The 24078-nt window shown below is 37.9% G+C and overlaps 1 protein-coding gene across 8 annotated transcripts in view; it reads left to right on the top strand.

The window, feature by feature from the left end:
• Lmo7 (LIM domain 7) overlaps window positions 1–24078 on the top strand; it is a 211118-nt gene that overhangs the window by 90149 nt on the left and 96891 nt on the right. For 6 of the 8 annotated variants that reach the window (XM_076872342.2, XM_076872341.2, XM_076872340.2 and 3 more), the window contains exons 1-2: window positions 16538–16621; window positions 17121–17227. In XM_076872342.2, coding sequence (XP_076728457.2) covers window positions 16538–16621; window positions 17121–17227 — 191 coding nt within the window. Of the gene's footprint in view, window positions 1–16537; window positions 16622–16891; window positions 17025–17120; window positions 17228–24078 lie in introns of those variants that run through there. The other 2 variants (XM_076872337.2, XM_076872343.2) reach the window with 2 other exon arrangements.

The raw sequence follows: 24078 nt of genomic DNA, 5'->3' as shown, positions 1-24078 counted from the left end.
TGCACAAAACTTAACTCAAAGTGGAACAAGGACCTAGGAATTAAACCAGAGACTCTGTGTCTGTTAGAAGAAAAAGTAGGCCATAATCTTCATTATGTGGGATTAGGCCCCAACTTCCTTAATGAGACTCCTATAGTACAAGAATTAAAATCAAGAATCAATAAATGGTATGGACTCAAACTAAAAAGTTTCTTTTCTGCAAAAGAACAATCTGTGAGGTGAATAGAGAGCCTACATCTTTTTTAAAAAAATATTTATTTTTTAGTTGGACGGAATATCTTTATTTATTTATTTTTATGTGGTGCTAAGGATCTAACCCAGGGCCTTGCATGTGCTAGGTGAGCACTCTACTGCCAAGCCACAACCCCAGCCCCCCCCCCGCCCCCTCCCTGAGAGCCTACATCTTGGGAACAAATTTTTACTCTTCACACATCAGATAGAACATTAATCTCTAGGGTATATAAAGTAAACTCAAAAAGCTAAGCACCAAAAAAAAAAAAAACCCAATCAATATATGGGTCAAGGACATGAACAGACATATGAACACACTTCTCAGAAGAGGATATTCAATCAGTCAACAAATATATGAAAAAATGTTCATTATCTCTAGCAATTAGAGAAAGCAAATCAAAACTACTCTAAGATACCATCTCACTCCAGTCAGAATGGCAGCTATTATGAAGACAATAAGTATTGGCGAGGATGTAGGGGAAAAGGCACATTCACACATTGCTGGTGGGACTGCAAATTGGTGTAGCCAATATGGAAAGCAGTATGGAGATTCCTTGGAAAACTGGGAATGAAACCACCATTTGACCCAGCTATTCCTCTCCTTGGTCTATACCCAAAGGACTTAAAAACAGCATACTACAGGGACACAGCCACATCAGTGTTTATTTTTTTTTTTAATATTTATTTAATGGCGGACACAACATCTTTGTTTGTATGTGGTGCTGAGGATCGAACCCGGGCCGCACGCATGCCAGGCGAGCGCGCTACCGCTTAAGCCACATCCCCAGCTCCCACATCAGTGTTTATAGTAGCACAATTCACAATAGCTAAGCTTTGGAACCAATCTAGATTCCATTAAGTAGATGAATGGATTAAAAAATGTGGCATATATATACAATGGAATATTACTCAGCAATAACAGAGAATAAAATCATGGCATTTGCAGGTAAATGGATGGCGTTGAAGAAGATAATACTAAGTGAAGTTAGCCAATCCCCCCCAAAACAAATGCCTAATGTTTTCTTTGATATAAGGAGTCTGATTCACAGTGGGGTAGGGAGGAGGAAGCATGGGAGGAATAGATGAACTGTTGATAGGGCAGAGGGGTGGGAGGGGAAGGGAGGGGGCTTGGGGTTAGCAGTGATGGTGGAATATGGTGGATCATTATCCAAATACATGTATGAAGACATGCATTGGTGTGAACATACTTTATATACAGAGATATGAAAAATTATGCTCTATGTGTGTAATAAGAATTATAATGCATTCTGCTGTCATGTATTTAAAAAATAAAATCAATTAAATTGAAAAAAAAAAAGAAATGATGCAGCTGAGGACTTGCCATGTGCTTTTCTAAAAACCATTCTTGCTGGGTGCAGTGGTACATACGTGTAATCCCAGTGACTAGGGAGGTAGAGACAGGAAGATCACAAATTCAAGGCCAACCTCAGCAACTAGCTAGATACTATCTCAAAATAATAAAAAGGGGTTGAGGATGAAGCACAGTGGTAGAGTACCACTGGGTTCAATCCCCAATCCAAAAACAAAAAAATAAAACCATTTTGATATAATGACTTTGTTTATTTCATTTCCTCCTCTCTCTCAAGGGGAAAAGGGAAGTTTGTGGGCATTTTCCCCAAATAAAACCAAAGCATGAAACCTCAGGAGAGAGTTTTTGTTTTTGTATTTTTTGGGTGGTAGAAACCAAATTTAGTTTCCTTTTCTTTCTCTTCTAGGTTGAAATAATATAAGAATTATGAATATAATTGCTATTTTCATTCAAGGTTAGCACTTTTCTGGGTAGGGTAGGCAGAAATTATGTTTGTATGGTTGAAGAGAAATTACTTATGAAATATTGGAATGTGATTTGGATGGTTACGGGAAGGAGGAGACCATGTATGTTTGCAAGAGACAGAATAGTGATATAGGTTAGATTTGCTCTGTGCTTGGTTACACCCAACTATGTCTTGGAGGAGTTGCTTTCTAGTGGTAATAAGCAAGACACTTTGTGAACACATTGGGGATTTTAAGACTACGGAACACTGATAACAAGGGGAGAAATGGAAAGATGATGTGGAACCAGTTTTTAAAAAACACCTAGGGGAAACTACAACTATCTTATATTTGATAAAGGGGCTAAAAGCATGCAATGGAGGAAGGATAGCATCTTCAACAAATGGTGCTGGGAAAACTGGAAATCCATATGCAACAAAATGAAACTGAATCCCTTTCTCTCGCCATGCACAAAAGTTAACTCAAAAATGGATCAAGGAGCTTGATATCAAATCAGAGACACGGTGTCTGATAGAAGAAAAAGTTGGCTACGATCTACGTACTGTGGGGTCGGGCTCCAAATTCCTCAATAGGACACTCATAGCACAAGAGTTAATAACTAGAATCAACAAATGGGACTTACTCAAACTGAAAAGTTTTTTCTCAGCAAAAGAAACAATAAGAGAGGTAAATAGGGAGCCTACATCCTGGGAACAAATCTTTACTCCTCACACTTCAGATAGAGCCCTAATATCCAGAGTATACAAAGAACTCAAAAAATTAGACAACAAGATAACAAATAACCCAATCAACAAATGGGCCAAGGACCTGAACAGACACTTCTCAGAGGAGGACATACAATCAATCAACAAGTACATGAAAAAATGCTCACCATCTCTAGCAGTCAGAGAAATGCAAATCAAAACCACCCTAAGATACCATCTCACTCCAGTAAGATTGGCAGCCATTATGAAGTCAAACAGCAACAAGTGCTGGCGAGGATGTGGGGAAAAGGGTACACTTGTTCATTGTTGGTGGGACTGCAAATTGGTGCAGCCAATCTGGAAAGCAGTATGGAGATTTCTTGGAAAGCTGGGAATGGAACCACCATTTGACCCAGCTATTCCCCTTCTCGGTCTATTCCCTAAAGACCTAAAAAGAGCATGCTACAGGGACACTGCTACATGGATGTTCATAGCAGCACAATTCACAATAGCAAGACTGTGGAACCAACCTAGATGCCCTTCAATAGACGAATGGATAAAAAAAAATGTGGCATTTATACACAATGGAGTATTACTCTGCATTAAAAAATGACAAAATCATAGAATTTGGAGGGAAATGGATGGCATTAGAGCAGATTATGCTAAGTGAAGCCAGCCAATACCTAAAAAACAAATGCCAAATGTCTTCTTTGATATAAGGAGAGTAACTAAGAACAGAGTAGGGACGAAGAGCATGAGAAGAAGATTAACATTAAACAAGGATGAGAGGTGGGAGGGAAAGGGAGAGAGAAGGGAAATTGCATGGAAATGGAAGGAGACCCTCAGGGTCATACAAAATTACATACAAGAGGAAGCGAGGGGAGAGGGAAAAATAATACAAGGGGGAGATATGAACTACAGTAGAGGGGGTAGAGAGAGAAGAGGGGAGGGAAGGGGAGGGGAGGGGAGGGGAGGGGGATAGTAAAGGATAGGAAAGGCAGCAGAATACAACAGACACTAGTATGGCAATATATAAATCAATGGAAGTGTAACTGATGTGATTCTGCAATCTGTATATGGGGTAAAAATGGGAGTTCATAACCCACTTGAATCAAAGTGTGAAATATGATATATCAAGAACTATGTAATGTTTTGAACAACCAACAACAACAACAAAAAAAAACCACCTAGGGGTAAGATTAAGAGTATTTGTTTTCTCTTCTTGCATCTTATTGCTGATTTTGTAGCTCAGTGTGAAGAGATTGTCTACCTAGAAGATTTGGGAAAAACTTCCACCAATTAAATTCTCTGATTCACTTACCCTGGCCTATTTGTTCTTCTTGGCTTAGCTAAGAAGAACACTATTCTTACTGAGCTGATTCTGGTTGCCATGTTCCCCATTTTCAGTTGGATGTATATCAGCCCTTATGGGATAGAGAAGGGGGCAACATTGAGGACTCCTCAAAAACATGCTTTCTGTTCACACTCAAGTCTTTCATTTCTTGTTTCCAATTTCTTCACATTTGATAATTAATGAAGATTGTATGTTTCTATAGACATAGAATTACCATGCTCTTTAGATTTTGTTTTCTACAGATCACTGTCTTGGAATGCATTTTTACCTTAGATTTTGATGCTTCATTGAATTAAAAGAGAATTTTTATATTTTCTAATAGAGACAGTGAATATTAGAGGATATTAGTAAACTTGACTAAAATCACTAAATTTGGCTTCATTATTAAACTATACTGAAGAAATGTTTTTTACCCCAAATGTGAGCCACTTTCACAAATTGTGTAATTTTGCCTCAAACACTGAAATTTAAATTATTCTTTTTTTGAGAGAGAGAGAGGGAGAGAGGGGGAGAGGGAGAGGGAGAGGGAGAGGGGGAGAGAGAGAGAGAGAGAGAGAGAGAGAGAGAGAGAGAGAGAGAGAGAGAATTTTAATGTTTTTTAGTTATTGGCGGACACATCATCTTTGTATGTGGTGCCGAGGATCGAACCCGGGTCGCATGCATGCCAGGCGAGCGCGTTACTGCTTGAGCCACATCGCCAGCCCCAAATTATTCTTTTTTTATATTTATTTTTTTAGTTGTAGTTAGACACAACACCTTTATTTCACTTATTTATTTTTTTATGTGGTGGTGAGGATCGAACCCAGGGTCTCACATGTGGGAGGCGAGTGCTCTACTGCTGAGCTATAACCCTAGCCCCCAAAATTTCAATTATTCTTAACCTTACTAGTTTGTCAATCTTGTTTTCTTTAAAACAAAACAAAAAACCTACCAATAACAAAACATGGAGTACTTTTTCTTCTAAACTATACTATATACTGTACTATAGATTTAACAATTTGTGTGTTGTTATATTTGTATCAGAGATTATAGCACAAAAACAAACATACTAAAAAAAGGTTGTTTTCCATGGTTATATGTTAATATAAATGAGTTTTTGGTGATAAACATTTTACTGGAATTTTTGTGATTTACCGTCTGCATTTTAACAGTTTGTGATTATCCAATATCAAGTCTGGCAAATAGACTGGGGATTGTGCATTGGCTATTATAAGGTAACAGATATTAGATAGTAAATATCTGAATGCCTTAATGCTCTCATAAAAGACACATAAGTAAGTCTATGACAATTGAATTATTTATAAAGTATTCTCAGTACATTTTATGGTGACTTCTTGACTCTCTGCTTCTCTTCTGCTGCTTATTAAAGGTAAGTGTCACTACAAGTGGAAAATTAAAAACAGTATCAACACTGAAGTTGCTTCCAATACACTCATGGTGATGTAGTGCTATAAACAGGAAACTCCTCTTTTATTTCTAGCCATAATCTCTTAATGCTGGTGCTGGCACATGTTTAGGAGCATTTCCCCAGAGTTCCCAAACCTTGCTTGTTTTTAAATTTAATTTCAACATTTATATGCCAAGTTTCAGCCTTGAGGGCAACTTTTTTTTTAATTAATGCATTAGAATTGCTAAAGCAACACTATAATTGTAGAGTTAAAAGATAATTGAGTGAAAAATCGATTCAGCATTTGAGTATTACATAACATATATCAGATAGGACAGTTTCATTCAAATAAACTCTGACCACCTCTCTTTAGTTGGTTAGGTTAGGTTTGGGGTTGTGGCTCAGAGGTAGAGCGCTTGTCTAGCATGTGTGAGGCACTGGGTTTGATCCTCAGCACCACATAAAAATAAAGGTATTGTGTCCACGTATAATTAAAAAAAGAAAGTGCAAAAGGAGCAGCAAATCATGTTGATAGAAATAGAATTGAAGGTGTAAAGCTGTTGGGAGGGCACAGGTCACTTGATGAATCTGGGGCCTATTGCTATCCATCCCTTTCTAGAAATATTTATTGAACATCTGTTGTGTGTCAGGCACTTTCCTAGGCACAAAGGACACAGCTGTACAGCAGGCAACACATCACTAATATCCTGACAGTGCCAGTGAAACTGGAGTTTTGAGATGAAACTCCATTCCCCATTTTTAGGTGAGACCAGAGTTTCTCCCATTCTGCTGGCGGGAGGAGTCTGCACAGGCGTCTGCAGCCTAGAAGTGTTGCAGCTCGTAATGGCAGGTCATGCTCACTAGTGTTGCAGCAGATCCTAGCAGCTCACTATCAATTTCTTCTTCTTTCCTAGTTCTTTTCTTGTGAATTTGAAGACTGAAATCCATAGACCAGGATGAGTGAGTGTAACAGTAGGGTTTATTGAAGAATGGGAACAGAACTTTACAGTTCAAGAGTGAGTGATAGTAGGTTTTCTCTGTCCAAGTGTGCTAGTCTAGGGGCTTATAGAGTAGTACTTGGTTCACTGCTGTGGGCCCAAACTTATGCTAATTAGGGTTTGAAAAAAATGCCAGTGCTATTGGCCTGAATTTATGCTTATTAGGGCTTAGAAATTTACTAACACTATTGGTCAATTCTTTTTTTTTTTTAAGAATGTATTTTGACATTATACATATATGGAGTATAACTTCCCATTCTTCTGATTATACATGATGTGGAATTACATTGGTCGTGTATTTATATGTGAACATAGGGAAGTAACATCTGATTTATTTTACTCTTTCTTATTCCCATGCCCTCTCCCTTTCCCTTTTGTCTATTCCAAAGTACCTCTATTTTGCCCTCCCCCACCCCCCCCCCTTGTTGTGAGCCGGCATCCATATATCAGAGAGAGCATTCAGCCTTTGGTTTTTTGGGGATTGCTTATTTCACTTAGCACGATAGTCTCCAGTTCTGTCCCACTTCCATTTTCTGGTGGCAGGCCAAAAGTGCAGAGTGTGCTTTTGCAGTAGGCATCCCCACTGCTTCAGTTGGTCGCTGCTCCACTGCTCCACCTCTCCACTGCTGCTTCTTGGCAGGGCCAGTAGGCCTGCTGATCCTCGGCAGCCAGGGAGCCGTGTCACCAGTAATTACAGTGAAGGAAATATATGCCAGTTGCCAGTAGTTACACTGAAAGAATAATATAAAATGGATAAAGAATGATTGAGTGTGTAGAGAAGTGGTTTAGAGAAGGTGCTAAGGACATCCCATCTGAGTTGACATTTGATTAGAAGCCTGAATATAGTGGGAGAAGTATACCCTGGGAAGATATAGGGGCTGGGGGGAGTTTTCCAGATCAAAGAGCAGAGATCTTCAAGGACTATGGGTATTGCTGAGTTAGGTAGGCAAGTGAAGTTGTGTGAAGCTTTGTGGACTTTGGTGAGTAGAGTGTGATTTTATTTGATGTGTGATGAGGGGTGATTGGGGTATTCTGAGAAAAATTTAATTTGTTGGAAGGTAATTGGTTGCCTTTTTTAGTGGAAGCACATATCTATTAATATACTTAAACACCATTGAACTGCATGCTTTAAATGGGTGGCTGTATGGTGTGTGAGTTAATTAAAAATTAAAAATTAAAATGATCATAGTTGCTGTGTGAAGATTAGATTGAAGGCAGTCAAGAAGAGAAGAAAGCCAGTTGAAGAATATTTTCAGTAGGTATGATGGTTAATTTTGTGTCAGAATTAACTTGACAGTGACATGGGGCTCTTAGATACTTGGTCAAACATAATTCTAGGTTTGTTAGTGAGGGTGTTTTTAGATGCAGTTAACATTTCAATCAGTAGGCTGAGTAAAGTATATTGCTTCCCCTGTGGTGGGCCTTATCCAATCAGTTGAAGGCTCAAGCTGACTCTGCTAGTAAGAGGGAACTCCTCCTACCTGAGCTGAGATACTGTCCCCCTGCCCCCTTTCTTTTTTTCTACTTTTGGACTTGAATGGAATGATTGGCTTTTCTTAAGTCTTGAGCTTATTGGCTTTCAGATTGGAATACACATAATTCCGTCCCCTCTCCTGATTCTCAGGCTTTCAGACTTGGACTAGCACTGCAGTGTCAGCTCTCCTCAGTCTCCTGCTTGCTAACTCAAATCGTGGGACTTCTCAGTCTCCATAATTCCTTGTTATAAGACTCTTTCCATAGACATCCCATTGGTTCTGTTTCTCAGAGAGCCTTACTAACACAGTTACGCAGGCAAAAGGGAGGTGGCTCAGGGACAGTTGAGAAGTGGTTGGAGTCGCCAGATGCTTTGATGGAAGAAAATGTGCAGAAGCTGCTAATAGACTGAGGGTGTTGGGGGTTTTGCATCAGTACTTTACTGAGACAATGAATTGGGGGTGAAGGAGTGTTGGTGGTGCCAAGGGGTGAATCAAGAGAAAACATGTGGAGAGTGAGGCACTTGCAGAACATTATAGTTTGGTTAATTTAAGAAAAAAAAAAGGTATCAAAATCTGGATTAAAAATGATCTGGATGGGCCCAAGTCTCCAAAAGAATATTAATCAGGAATAGATATTAAGTGTATTTTAGTTGAAAGAAAGATTATATGAGTCCATAATCTTGCATTTTAAGCCTTTATCTGAGAACCTCACTGATATGATCACATGATTTTCAATTCAGATTCTTCTATATTCAACTTATCTTGCTTGACTAGACTGTGGTTCATTTAAACTCATGTAAAGTCTGAAATCAGTGCCCCTGGGTATTGTTCCATAGGATCAATTAATCACAGTATAAGATAGATGCCACAAGGAAAAGTACCCACACCTGTAACAAGAGAAGTTAGGTGACTTCTCTTAATTTGTGGTCCACTTAGTCTATGCTAGAAACTCTTAACAATCACCCTGTCTTTTTATCAGGAAACCCTCACGATAACACTTTTATCCTCATTTTATGAGCTCAACGTTGGTGAACCTTTGAGTGATAATTGGTCACATCTGGAGTCCAGCATGGAGGTACAGATGCTTCATACTAAGAAGGGAGAACATAACACACAGGACCTGTCTCTAAGGAGGCATTTATTTGTGGCGGTAGAACAATGGCCTTCAAAGATATCTGCATTATAAACCACAAATATCATGATTATCTTACAAGGTGAGGGAGAATTAGGTCACAGATGGGAGGGAGTAAGGTTGCTAATCCACGGACCTTCAGATGAGGAGAGTGTCCAGCATGATCCAAGTGGGCTCACTGTCATCTGAGATATCCTTATAAGAGGAGGTGAGCTTCAGAAGAAAGAGATCCAGATAGACAGCAGTGTGAGAAAGACTTGGCCTGAGGCAACTTGTTTTGAAGGTGGAGGAATGGAACCTTGAGCCAAGGAATGTAGGTGTTTTTCAAAAACTGAAAAAGCAAGGAAATGCATTTTATACTAGAATGCAACAGAAGGACAATAGCCCTGTAGATATCTTAATTTTAGCCCAGTGAGACTGATTTTGGACTTACAACATTTAGAATGGTAAAATAATATAATGGGTTGTTATAAACCACTAATTTGTCACAGCAGAAATAGGAAACAATACAGGGGTTATAAATAATACAGAGCATATATTCAAGAGTCGTACTGCTATATTTGAATCCCAGCTTCATAAGTTAATGTATGATCTTGGACAGGCCATATAAGCCTCAGTTTTCCTATGTATAAAATGGGGACAGTGAGACTTCACAATGTTTTTTGCATGAGAATTTGGAAAAGATAATTTGTTTACTCCCTGACATAAAGAACTCAATAGATAGTAACCTGGGGGAAACTAGCTATTCAGTTGAAGGGCCAGTTGGGATAATAGAAGAACTGGAAGGGATCATTTGAGGGACAAGATGTGTGGAGAAAATAAGGGACATTTAAAGAGATGATGTGAGGAGCAAGTGGAAGAACTGGGGCAGTAGCTGAGGGGATCATGTGAAGTGATTGAGTTGTACTGCTATATTTGAATCCCAGGTGGGTAGGTGGGTTTAGAATCGATCAGTGTTTTACATTTACAGTGAGAGAGTCTTTGGACTTTCATGACTTAGGAATGATTGAAAAATGAGTCAGCCCCATGAAGCAGCAAGTCCCCAGGACTGGAAAAGTTTTAACAGGGCTGAGGATCCAGGAACATCATCTGCAAAAGTGATTCCTAAAGGGTGGGTGGAAGCTGCAGGGAAGAAGTGCCAGTTCCCTGCAAGCTCTCAAGTCTTGCCATGTAGTTTTCATTCCTTAAATATGCTTTATTGTTCATAAAGTCTGTTTTAACATCATTATAACATGGCCTTTTTTTTTTAATGGCAAATTGCTGGCTTTACTTTGGAGCACAGAATGTGGATAATTTGAGGACAGAGTTTTAAGGATCTGTTTCAATGCTTTTTTAAAGAGGAAGTACATTTTTTAATTACTTCACTTTCAATGTAAGGTTTAATTTGAATAAACTAAAGGACTGTCACTTGGTTCATGTTGCAGTTTGACAAAGCCTGTTATTCCCCTTGTGTAGCTAGTTAAGTGTAATCCGAGTTAATTAAACATTTCAGTAACCAGCCTCTACCAGTCACTCAGCCCTTCTTTAGGCTTTCAGCTGCCCTGACTTGCCAAATCTCAGCTCTGCCATGCTTGGTGTGGTGGTTTTTTTCTCCTGCTCTGCAAAGCACACTGGCAAAAAAATCAGTCGCCACCCTGCTGGCATCGATACCATGCATAATCTCCTGGGCCCTCAGTGTCTCTTGGCAGTTGCTTTATGCTTTCCTAGTTGGCCCCTATTCCTATTTTCATAGGTTACAGATCTTCACCATTCTCCTGTCTTTGACTCCCTTGCTATCAGCAATGACCAGACCTTTTTCTTTGTGGAGAAATAGATAACCAAGGAAAGCCTTTTTGAAAAAGGATCAGAGTAGTTGCTTATTTCTCTCACAGTTAACTTGGATTTCTGATGAATGTTTACCTATATGTTATAGTCATCAAATGTAGGTGTAACTTGACAGATTGCATTTATTATTAGCTAAACCATAAGACAGGATGATTTTGCCAAAACAATAAATTAAAAAACAAGTGCCAACTGATAAGATTGTGACTCAACTGCTTTCTTAGTGGGAACTGTATAATTAAAATGCAAGTTGGAATATATTTTAATTACTTCTCTACTTATAAGTTGCTTTAAAATAACTTTGATTGATCACTGTTAATATCATGTGAGTGGAATTCAAGTACTTTTGACAGTTTGTCTACTAGTGAAGTCCATAATCCCTAGGTGTTCACATGTACAGTAAAGAGAAACTCTCCTTGTTATGGTTTGGATATCAGATGTCCCCCTAAAGCCCTGTGTTAATGAAGAGATATTCAGAGGTGAAATTATTGGATTATGAAAGCTGTAACCTACTCAGTCCAGCCAATTTGAATGGACTAACTGGTGATAACTGGGTAGATGGGGTGTGGCTAGAGGAGGTGGGTCACTGGGAATGTGCCTTAGAAGGCTGCATCTGCCCTGTGCTTCACTCCACAACCCCCCAGCTGCCATGAGCTGAGCAGCTTTCCTTTACCATACCCTTCCACCATGATGTTCTATCTCACTTCAGGCCCAGAGAAATCTAATTGACCCACGATGGACTGAACCTCTGTAACCATGAGCCAAAATATACTTTTCCTCCTCTAAGTTCTTTTTGTCAGATATCTTGGTCATAGTGACAAAAAACTAACTAACATAGCTGTAAGTCCTATTTCATAATACTTACTCACGTTGTTTGCCAAAAACATTGTTGTTTCCAAAGCCTCGTGTCATTGGGGGATCTCCTTCCTGTTCCTTCCGTGATGTAGTAGGTCTGAGATGGAGCTCAAGATTGTACATTTCTAATAACTCCCAGGTGAGGCCAGTGCTTCTGTTCTGTGGACTTGGCATTCAGTTGCAGGTGCTAGTACTGCAGTTGTATATCATCAGCCTTACCTGGGGGATGACTGCATAGCCCACTCTCATGTTTTGATGTGGCTAGTTGGGTCCAGTGTCTGCAAACCATTATTTTAAGATATGGACTCAGTTGAATTTCTCTGCTTCAGAGGGTATCTACAACCTCTTGATTGCTGATGCATAACTGCTGTATGGACTCAGTTGAATTTCTCTGCATCAAAGGTTATCTACAACCTCTTGATTGCTGACAATTAACTGCTAAGAATTTTAGCACTGTCAATTCCAGGGCAAGAGGCAGTGGCTTGGGTGATGCATCACAAAGAGGAAAGAAATTGGAATCACCAGGTCTCTTGGCCTCAGGTTAAATTGATCTATATCATCATGTCCTCGGGTTCAAAGGGGTTAACAGTCTCTTTATTGAAAATTTTTTGCGTAAAGTAGACACAGGCCTTTTCTGGGAATTGCAGGCCTAAATAATCATGAGAAGTATATTTGGTTGATTGATGGGGAGAATTTCTAGATAATACTCAAAACAGTCCTTGATCTTGTGTACTCAGGAAACTTTTACAGAAATGGGTCTAACTGGTTCAGTCTTCTAAGTGGACATAGAATAGACTGATAAACATGAAGGACACAGGAATTGATGGTATTGACATCAGACTCTTTAAGTCAGTAAATGTTGCTGGAATTGAGAAATAGTTTTCAGACATAGATCAAATTCAGAGCATTGGCAGGAAAACAAGTTCTAAAGATGAAATTGAGGGTGTGGTTGTAAAATCCTAGAAAGATCCAAGTAGCTTCCTAGAAGGATCCAAGGTGGTGCCTGGAAGATCTGTCCAACCCAGCAGAAGGCTTCTAAGAAGCTTCAGGGTATTGTCCCTTCATCTTTTCAGAAGACCAGGTAGAGAAGGGCTTCTTCTCCAGAGATTCATGAGTGAGTGAGGCGTCTGTCTAATGAAGTGAAGTCTAGTAAGATTCACAGAAGATCTATAGGATCTTTGAGAGAATTGTGAATTGTATTTGCAGAAACACTGCCAACTTAGACTGAAAGAGACAGGATTATAAAATTAAAACTCCTGGATTCCCCCAAATCTCTGTGGGAAAGATAAGAAGTAGACTGAGAAAGCTACACAGCTGCAAATTCAAGCTACTTTCCAAGGAAAAGGGAAGATGATTTGTAGGGTGGAATGATGACTCTTAAGTGTGGAGCCAAAACCCATGGACTCTGCAAGACCCTGGTCTGTGTTCTAATAAAGGAACTTCCAGCCTGTGCCTTGTGGAATTTGAGAATTCCTGTTGGATCAGTGGCTCAGGTGTGTCTTTCATTCTCCATACTTTAAAATGGACCCCCTATCCTGAGGGTAGTATACCTGTCCCATCATTGTATACTGAGAATAGGGGAGGATAAGCAATTTCCTTTTTGTTTATTGACAGTCCGGTTGAGAGAAACTCAAAAGCTGTACTTAAGGAATAATACCTCAGGAGACTCTGCTGCACACCTGAATCTGACTTAGATAATAGGGTTCTGGACTTTGAACTCATCTTGTAAAGAGATGAGAATTTTGGGCACCTTAGGAGGCAGTATTGAATTTTATATCTTGGCAAGACATGGATTACTGGGTTCCAGAGAATGAAATGTGGAAGCCAGTCCTTGAGTATGCCCCTAGTGATTCTCACCTGGTATTCATGTTCTTGTATAATTTCTGCATCATGGGGCTGTCCTTTGTAACCAATAGAATATTGAGCACGTGATGGAATGTGACTTTGAATGGTAGGGCATAAGACATTGCACGTTCACCTTGCTCTCTCTTGCATCATTGCTTCTATCCAGAGGTTCTATGGAGATGTCCATTTGGTAAAGAACTGAGGTTTCCTGTCAACAAGCAGTGCTGATTTTTCAGCCATATGAGCCAGTCACCTTGCAGACAACTCCAAGCCCCAACAAAATCTTTGGATGACTTCAGTCCTAGATGACATCTCAAGTACAACTTGATGAGAGATGCCCCAAGTTAGAATGATCCAGTTATGGCCAGTCCCAAATTTCTAATAACTCTGAAATGATGTGAAATTATAAATGTCCATTATTTAGGAGGTTAAGGTTTGGAACAATTTGTTATGCAGCAATAGATAACTAATAGAGGTACTATGCAGAACTAATACAAATCCAAGAGTCATTGTAGAGTTTTTTGTCTTCCTTATAGTTAGTTAGCATTCAGTTCTTGATAATTAATCAGGAGAGATAATTGATAATGAATCAGGTGGAGTAGATTTTGGAGAGAAAATCTTGTTTATGTTTCTGCCTTTATTCATACTCACAGAAAAATTTTAATAAAAGGATTTAAATAGATATCTTTAGGATTTATTTTTTAAAAAAATTTTCTAAGAAGCTGCTCTTGGTACTGAAAGTGTAGGGATTAGACATGTTGGCTTTTGAGTATTTTATGTAAGTTGGGTTATGAAGTATTTATGTGACAAATTGGGTGAGGGAAGATTGGGCTTCCCTCCCCTTACAGAGAGAAGTGTTTGTCCTTGTAATGGGTTACAGATCCACACTCTACTTGTTACAACACATAGGGAAGATGGGGCCAGAAAGATTAACTAAGATTTCCAAAGCCATGCAGTTGGTTAGTGGTGAGCTAATTTGGAGTTTTGGCTACCAGTCCAATTAGATAAGATTTGTTTCCACTTGTCATCTATTTTTACTCTCATTTTTGGTAACTTCAAGTGAAAATGGTTCCATCAAATGAGGACTAAATACTTTCCTGGGTATGACTAAATATGGCTTCCTGGTGTTTCAACAGACATGAAAATTTTATACTTTTGTATATTCCCTGAGGCAGCTCTCTGCCTGGGTCTTTTGAAATAGCAAAAATAAATTAACAGTGGGCTCAAGTCCAGTAAGCACGATGTAGGTTAGTTCTGATCTAAGTACAGGCTGTTCCTGTTGTATAGGCCCTGTGTGACTTTATTTACCAGGTTTTTCTTCTTGAAGTCGACCATTTAAAAGATATTCTGCTTTTTGGTTCAGATAGAGGATTTACATAAGACTAACATGTAATAGTTAATTGTATTTTTTCTTGAATATTGTCTCGAGGTGTACTCACTTTAGATTTTAAGTGGTTTCTCCTTAAAGACTTAGATGGGTTTTGAGGAATGTGTGGCTTTATTTGTCCTTGTCAACCTGTACATATTGTCAACTAGATGAATGTTGATAATACTTCTATAAAATATGTGAAGAATTGTTTTGACTTGAAGTTCCATAAGTTTACTTTGAGTTTAAAGTATTATAATATGTTAGTTAAAACAAAGTTGTTTTTTTTTTTTTTTTTTTTGCTGTGCTAAAGCCTTGCACATGCTAGACAGGTGTTCTACCACTGAAGTACATCCCCAGCCCAATAGTTTATAATACCTTAAACATTCAGAGCCAAATTAAGTTGGTGGGAAGTCTTCTATCAGTTTATTTTTCCATTTATTATATGAAATTGTTTCCTGTAGAATTTGGAGTATTGGTGAACCAAACTATTTGTTTTCCTCTGCTCCTCAGTGGCCAGTTTTAGACCATAATCATGTATCATCTGGTAATTACAGATAGTATAGTTTCTAGAAATTGTGTATTCAACACTACAATTACCTTTTGTTTCTCCTGGAATTTTGCCAATAAATTATTTCTTCTTTTTTTCTACATAAAGCCAAATTAAAGTCACATTCAGTGCCTCTCATTGAGTTACTCAGCTTTTGACTTAAATTTTTTTTAAATCTTTGGAATCATCTTATTTAAAATGATTCATGGATTTCAAATTCTAGCTAGGTAGTTTGCAGTGCCTTTTACTAAGAACATACTAGAATGATCTACCACCTCTATGAATAGAGATTGATTTATGATGCCCCTTACTTCTCTAGTCATCAGCATTGCTTTTCTCTTGTCATTCTTCCTCTTGCACTTTCCCTAACTCCCCTCACTCTCCAGGAACCCAAGCTGTTCAGTTTGCTTCTTATCTCTCCTTTCTTTTTCTAATCATTCCCTCTCCCTTTGCCATACCATTCCTGCTTTCCTTACTGTGGGAATGAGTATCTTCTGGTCCCTGAACTCTTGGGAGGGAGGTGAGGTTTCAGGGAGGCAGCTTAGAGGAGATGTTGCCCGCATGCTGAAGTAGACCAGCAATAAGTGTTGTCTGGTGAGGGGAACACTCCTGTACCCCAAATCCCTGACAAAGCAAAGACCAAGAGCTTACATAGGATCATCCCACATCGGCCCCACAAAGTGCTTTCTTTTTTTAAGTTAATTAATTAATTAATTAATTGATTGATTATTTTTATTATTGGTTGTTCAAAACATTATATCTTTGTTAAGAATAGTAGAGATGAAGCCCAAGCTAATTTTGGTAACCAAATGTGTGTGGTTGAAATGCAGCTGATTATAAAATAGGATACATAGTAGTCCGTGTTTGTACAGCAGTTTACATTAATGAGAAGCATTGATTTGTGAGTGAAGGGTTTGGGTTTTGAAATTAGATATGAGGAGAGCCTTGGATAGATTTTCTTTCTCTCTTTCTTTTTTTGGAGGCAGCTCTTTAAACAGGTGCAGGGAGTGAATAATGTGCCACTCCTAAACTGTGTGATTTAGCCAATGAGCACCAGGCTTCTCCTTGGTCTTATAGCATGGTTTCCCTGTCCGTCAAGAGCTGGCTCGGCAACCAAACCCAGATTCCAGGTGTGGTATTTCACAGTCATTCTGTAATTTGTAATCATAGAAACAGAACGTTCCTCCTCTTATTTCTTCCTTGCCAACAGTTTCTGGGTGGGTGAATGTCAGTAGCTGGAGTTATTTTTAAAGAGGAGAGGTGAGGCTTGTCGTGCGAAGCTGGGAAGAGGGCGTTTGTTTGCAGAGCAGAGCTGACATCAAAGTGTAGATTACTGCTCAGTGGCTAGGCACTTGTCCTATAACAGGTAATGTTTAACGTGCCAGTCACAAAGATCACAGAAGCAGTGTATGCTTGCACATAAGATAGCACTGCCTTTTATGCTCTGGAAGACTGAAAGGCTATTTGTGCCCTTGTATTTTTTTTTCCTGATATATGTTTGGATGGGTCTTGCTGCCGTCTCTTTTGCTGACTGTAATTGGACTTTGAAGCTGGGAAGTTGTATCATAAAAATTTGTAACCTTTGAGAACGAGCTCGGCTAAGCATTCACTTTCCAATTCTTTTCACAGGATAATATAAACGTATTTTTGAAAGCTTGTGAACAGATTGGATTGAAAGAAGCCCAGCTTTTCCATCCTGGGGATCTACAGGATTTATCTAATCGAGTCACTGTCAAGTAAGTTTCATTGGTTTGTTATATATTTTTTTAAACTAGGGCTTGCAGCTTAAGTGAAATAATTGCTGAGAGCTTGTGATTACTGAAAATTTGTTCTTCTCTGTCTTCCTGTGTTCTCATTCCAGATTAGACTATTTAAAAAATGGCTCAGAGACTGTGAATGTGAAGTTGTCTGTAATTGGTAGCATTTCATAGTCTTATTGTAAATCTCTGTACTGACCAAAGTGGTAGTTCATATTTTAATGCTTGTCCAATGTGGTAGTGTTTGGTTGCTTATGTGGAGCATATTCATTATATTTATCAAGTGTATTTAGAGATCATGTTATAGTTCACACAGTAAAAATAATTATTTTAAGATAGTTTTTCATGTATTAGGAATTAAGATACATAAAAATTTTATGTTAACATAAAAAATTAGAGTAGGACAGTGATGAAAAAACCTTATTAGTATTTGGAAGGCAAAAGTGCCTGAGACCAACATGTAATGCCTGTGACCTTGTCAGTTGTTGCTTTTTTAAAAAAAATGAACTGTTTCTCACTTTTTCAGTAGTTTGGACAAGAAAGCCAGAGTGGGCTTGAAAGCATGTCTGTAGGTATACTCTTGAAATTTAGGTGGAAAATGGTGTTCATGAGTGAGTGTATGGTTTCAGGAACTCTGATTTTAAGCTCTTCTGAGATTGTTTTTCTATAAATTTAATTTGCTTTCAAGAAATCAGTAATAAACTCATATTGCCAGATAAATGTGACAGGGAAATTATTTAATTTTTTAATGATAACTACCTCCATACCAGGGCTCTTAAGCCTAACTAACATTTTTCCAAGTGAGGAAATAAACACTTTGTTCTATCTGTAGAGATAATAAAAGTAAAAAAAAATCAGTTTATACCGATTTAGACAAAGATTTAGTTTATGTAGTTAATAGTCTCTGGATAGTGGCTTCAGTGTTCATTAAAAACTGAGTATAAAAATCTTAAATATGGCCATTTTTTTAAGTGAAGAAAAATAACTACATAAATATTTTTGATTGTATACAGTGTCTTCTAATAGTACAATCTAGAATCTCAGGTAGCATTAGTTTTTAAAGTCTAACAATACATATTTTTAAATGAACAGTTTCAAACATACCTGCTTCTTTATCTGTTGAATGTTTTTCTGATTCTATGGCAGCCCTATGTGCATGTCAGAGAAGAGTTTGCAGTTTTGATTTAATTGAAAGGTAGTTGAGATCCTAAGTTTCATTACTGAAATGTTTCCTTCTGTAATATGTGAGGTTGTGTTTAATGTCCATGAAAAAAATTTTCTTAATGCATTTGTTCTATTTTTCCTAATCAGCATATTCTTTCCCAGCTGATAGGCAGAGAAACTTTAGATCTTAAAAGTCATCTTTTGCTTGAGTTGTTGGTGTCAATTAAGAATAAGATTGCTTTCCCCTGAAATCCTATTGTTTTGAAACTCTGCATCTTATATTTGAGTAGGCTAAGGAATAGGCAAAACATGTTTGTTGGTTCCTAATTTCAAGTGTGCTATGTACCAAGCTTTCTTGGAGCTTATTTCAGGAGCTATTGGGTCTGAAATGTTTAAGAAAAATCAGTATCTGGGTTCAGCCTTTAATGAAATTAAATTACTGGCAAAGTGAAACCGAGAGGTCACGTATTTACAGCTGTAGTAAGAAGTATGCAGAATAACTTGTTTCAGTGGAAACCACAAGTCTATCAAAGCAAGGTGTGCCTCAGTCTTTCCAGCAAGGATGCCTGAGTGAGAACTTTGAGTAAGAACTTTTCCCCTGATCATTGGGACGACTGGTTGGCTCTGGGTCTGCCATTTCCAGAGCCCTGGATCCTTCGAGCTGAGACACAAGAAAGCTGGCAAATGACTTCTTTAAAAATGTTGGCTAAACTCTTATGCCCTGAGACAGCATTTTTATTAAAGGAAGCAGGTTTAAAGGAAAGCAAATAATTGCTTACTGAATAGTAATGCATTGTAGTTTTTAGTTTTTGTTCTTATGTGGAGGCTCCTATAGGTTAAATATTGTCCTATTATTATTGTAGATTAAAGGACTTGATTAGGTCAGTAGTTCTCAATGGGAGGCTGTTTTGCCTCCTTGGGAACACTTGGCAATGTTTGGAGACACTTTTAGTTGTCATAGCTGGGGAGGGGTGCCATGGGCATCCACTGGGTCAGGGATGATGCTAAATACCCTTGAGTGCAAAGGACAGTCTCAATAATGAAGAATTTTTCTGATAATGCTGGAGTTGAGAAACTGGCTTAGAATTCCATACTTGAATCCTCTTTGCCAGCAAGATAGCCATGTGGAAATGAAGGATACTGACAGTGACAGACTTTTGACACACTATTAGAATGCAACTACTTGTAGATATATAGTAATTGCTCCATTTTTGTGTTACGTTTATTATCTATTTTCTTTTTTTTTGGGGGGGGCGTGTATCAGGGATTGAACTCAGGCACTCAACCACTGAGCCAAATCTCTAGACCTATTTTTTTTTTTTTTTTAAATTAGAGAAAGTATCTCACTGAGTTTCTTAGCACCTCGATAAATTGCTGAGGCTGGCTTTGAATCCATGATCCTCCTGCCTCCCCCTCCTGAGCTGCTGGGATTATAGGTGTGCGCTACCGCGCCTGGCTTATTATCTATTTTAATGTGAAGGCTTATTGTGATTTATCTGAGCATGTGGTAATGTGTATAAACACTTTGAGATTATTTTGCTCATCTATACATTCAGTTGAACCAACATGTGTCAAGCTCTGATTATTTTAAATGGTCTGTCATTATTCAGCTACTTAGGTTGCACCTAACAGTGTATAGAGCCGTCATTGGCCTCATTGCAAATGCAATGTAACTGTGCCATACTGAGAGCAAACAGGAATGGATACTTGATATTATCCTCTGTGCTGGTGAACTTGAGGTGCTTTTTGTTAGTGTGTGGAGAGAATAAATATGGAGTGGGTGTGTGCAACCTGGGAGAGGTGTGTGTTGAGAATGATAGCAGAAGTTGCTAGTAGATAACTTCAATAATTCAGGCCCTTAAATAAAACTATTTTCCAGCAATTTGAGACTTACAGTTTAACTTTTCGCAAGTGAAACAAAACCAGAGTACACTTTATATGTGTGTAATTACATATACTTACATATCCTTTAATTTTCTAACTGATTTATTTTACATTACAGGAAGTAGTAGTTTGAATTCTTCCTATGTTCGAATGATTCCATTCATTTTGGTATTTCATCTATTCCAAGAGTCAGTTGCCACTTTTAATTTTGAGATCTTTGATTTAATGGATAGGAGCCATCTTTACATTCTTTCTTCCCAATAGCAAATTTGTGATTTATTCTCCATAGCGGGTAGATGGAGGTCTGTTCCATTCTAAGGGTGTGAAATTCAGCTTACATTGTAATAGCCATTTACCGAATTTAACATAGACATCCATACTGAATTTATCATACACAATCCACAGAGAGTAGGTGGTGTGATCTTCACAGAGCTGTCTATGCACACCTTGTGTAAAACGTCTGTAGAAGAGTAAGTACAGTGACCACTGCATACTGGGGACCTGTGATAGCAAATGTCATGGTCTCTGTGGTGTCATCTGGTCATTGATAGAAGTTCGGAGCAATTGCTTATAGGTGAAAGTAACTCAACAGGGTAGGTCAGAGGTCCTGTATTGGTGTACTCAGAGTTGGAAGAAAGCTAGAACTTAACATTAACAATTTTATTTTTACATGTTTAGCAACTTATCTTAGAAACTAAGTCCTGTATTGAAACCGTTGCTCTAACAGATTTATATCAAAAATTTTAGGTTGAGAATTTGAACAGATTGTAAACATGTTTTTACTTTCCACCCCCTTACTCTTTCAATCCAGCTTTTTTAGCACTTCTTCAGATACATTCTGTTCATAATATAATTACAGGATGGCAGTTTTTTGGAGCACAATATATTTCAGTCATTCAAATAAATTATTTTCTGGTAGAGACTTACTCCACCATTATTTAGGATATTAATATTTTAAGTATAAAATGTAACTTTAATAAACATTGATATTGACTAAATTATTAAAATATACTAAAGTGAGGGTACAGAAATTTATAATCCGTCTTTACATGTGCTAGTTGCCAAAGGAACAGTGGTTGGAAGCAAAATTAGTGTTGACATTTTCCATCATGAAAATAAAGGAGGCTAAAAATGTTATTTTAAAGATGGAAGTGTTTCTAAAGCTTCAAAAGGGTGCTTGATTTTTGTGGCAATGCTGTAAGTCATTTCTTAGGAGTCAGGTTTCCAGATGACAACCTTTTCTAACAGTTTCTCAAATTGAGCTTGATGGGTGTGAGTGTATTAAGGTTTACTCATGCAAGTAAAAATATACTTATTTTGAGTTCTTTAATTTCTGCCCTTTTCTGATTTAATCTAGATTTATATATATTTTTTATTTCCCAAATCTGTGTCTTTCAAATGAATTTTTCAACATTTTAATTTTTTTTTTTTAAAGCAAGGTTAATGATCCAAGCTTGGATCTGTACCTTGAACATGGTGAATTCCACCTGCCAATTCATGTTATTATTTTCAAATGTTCCCTTACTATCATCTTGTGAGAAGGGAAAAACAGAAAGGAAGCTCATTGTACTGTATACATTTCTGTCCCATTCAGCCATTCTTTCGGGATAGGGATTTACTGGGAGGGGACATTAATTCTTCCAGATGTCTGAGCTTCTGTTTAAGGCTAGTAGCAAAAATGTGTGGCCCAGTTTGTAAATGCTCTTTTAATTGCATAGTTTGACTGTCCAAGAGTCTTAGGTGCAAAGAAAAGTTGTGGAATATGAGGCAGGTCTGGGATAAGCTATAGCAGAACTGAAATTTTAATTGTGTCTGTTTCCTTCATTTCAAGTTTTTAATCTATTTCTCAGATACACAAGTTTCTAGATGCCATTTCTCCTTACTGAGCTCTCTGCTCCCTCAAACCCCAAAAAGCCTTGGGGTCTGATTCTTCCGCCTGCTGGGTGTGACTTCATGATGAATCTGGCCAGGTCTTTATCTTTAAAAATTACCTCATGTATATTCATTGTTTCAAAGAGTCTCACTTGGTGCCTGATCTAATTAGCAGTTGATATGAGTCAATTCATGAGAAGATGACAGGGTGACAACAGCAGTTTGTCACTTCCCCTGATCAGATAGCATTTATTTTATATCAAGGCCCTTCAGAGACTTTCTCAAAATTTTGTCTATAGGGCTGCTTGTGCTGAATGAATCTAACTTTTAAAATTCCACGCTCTATCATATCTATAGTTCTCTCACCTGTTTTTGAACATATGAGCTTCGCTAGCAACTATAGAAGTAGTAAGCATTTATTTTTAGTCTCTCGAGTTTCATTTTCTATTCTGGCCTGGTTTAACTGATCATTTGTGTAAGGATAGAGGTAGCAGGGTGTACATGCTTGAATTTCTTTCTGGAGCTACAGAGTACAAAATGACAGTCTGGGGAAAGGAAATTTTGGTTTTAGAGAATTCATGCATTTGTCATCTTCTATGTGACAGGTACTTAATAGAGAGCTGTCCTCAGTGGGATTCACATGATAGTTGGGGAGATAGCCCCATGAATCCACCATTGGAATACATGTGTACAGGGTTCTCTAGGAAGATAGAAATTGTATAAGCTTTTAATCAGGAAACTTTCTGATTGGTGACACAGTGGCTTCAGCTGGGTAACAAGCATTTTTCTCATCTATGTGTAACTTTTCTGAGACTATTTGAGGGCAGGGAGCACATATTATTTCTTTTTTCTCCTTGTTACCTGACACCATAGGTGTAAATGCTTATTTAAAAATTGAATTTTAATTTGGAAGACTTCCTGAACCTTTTAAAAACCAAGCTTTGAACATGGGGAGAAATTGATATTGCTAAGTCTTCATCTATTTGTTCTTATCCTTCAAATGCAAGTAGGTCTGGCAAAGCAGTCAATGAACTTTTGGTTTCAATTGCCTTTCACTTATCATGCCAGAGTAATGATATGGCATATTACAATGCAATCCGAAACTTGTACAGTTTAAAAGAGGGTTGGTTTCCTCTTTGTGGTGAGTAATAATCTAAAATATGAACTTTGCACCATGTGCCTTTCAAAATAGTCGGTGGAAGTTTCAATGAATTCTTATGTTGATGTATAAATGACAAATACTAATTGGTTTAACTGACATTGGAAGGATGTATATTTACATAAATATGTATACATGAAGTACTAGAAATATTCTATGCCTTTCTATCATGATTACCAATTATTTATCATCTTTTGAAGTAAATCTAAAATCTTCAGAATTTTGGGTGGAAAAATGTGATTATATAAGTAGTTGGAATATTTTGTAGAAGCTGCATGGCAAGGAATAGAATTTTTGAAGAACAAGAACCTGTAATAGAGGTCATTTCTTATGAAGAGTCATTAGTTTTATTTTAATAAGATATTTTACCAATGATTTTACTGTAAGGCTTACTGCTTCCACAGTCAAGCTGGCTGCTGTGGTCCCTCTTACCTTTGTCTAGCATTAAACACTGAAGTGCACCTCTCACCCCAGTCATACTAGCTTTGACTCTGGCATAATTAAAAACAATTTGAAGAATATGAACACAAAGAAGCTTAAAGAGAGAAGTTCAAATGAACTGTCTCTATTAAACCCCAGGCTGAGTTTCAGTCACTTCTCCCTGGAATAGAACAAGAACATTCCATAGATGTGTAGCAATCTGTGGTGGACAGAAGCATCTTGGATGAGTGCAGAGGATTTGGTATCTCCTGATTTGAGTTTAATCATATCCCGTACTTTTTGGTGGCTGAATGACCTTACACAGGTTGTT

This window comes from Callospermophilus lateralis, chromosome 12, assembly GCF_048772815.1.
Source record: "Callospermophilus lateralis isolate mCalLat2 chromosome 12, mCalLat2.hap1, whole genome shotgun sequence".
NCBI lineage: Eukaryota > Metazoa > Chordata > Mammalia > Rodentia > Sciuridae > Callospermophilus > Callospermophilus lateralis.
Note: the sequence above shows the minus strand (reverse complement) of the source record. Positions and strands in the feature narration are given on the sequence as shown.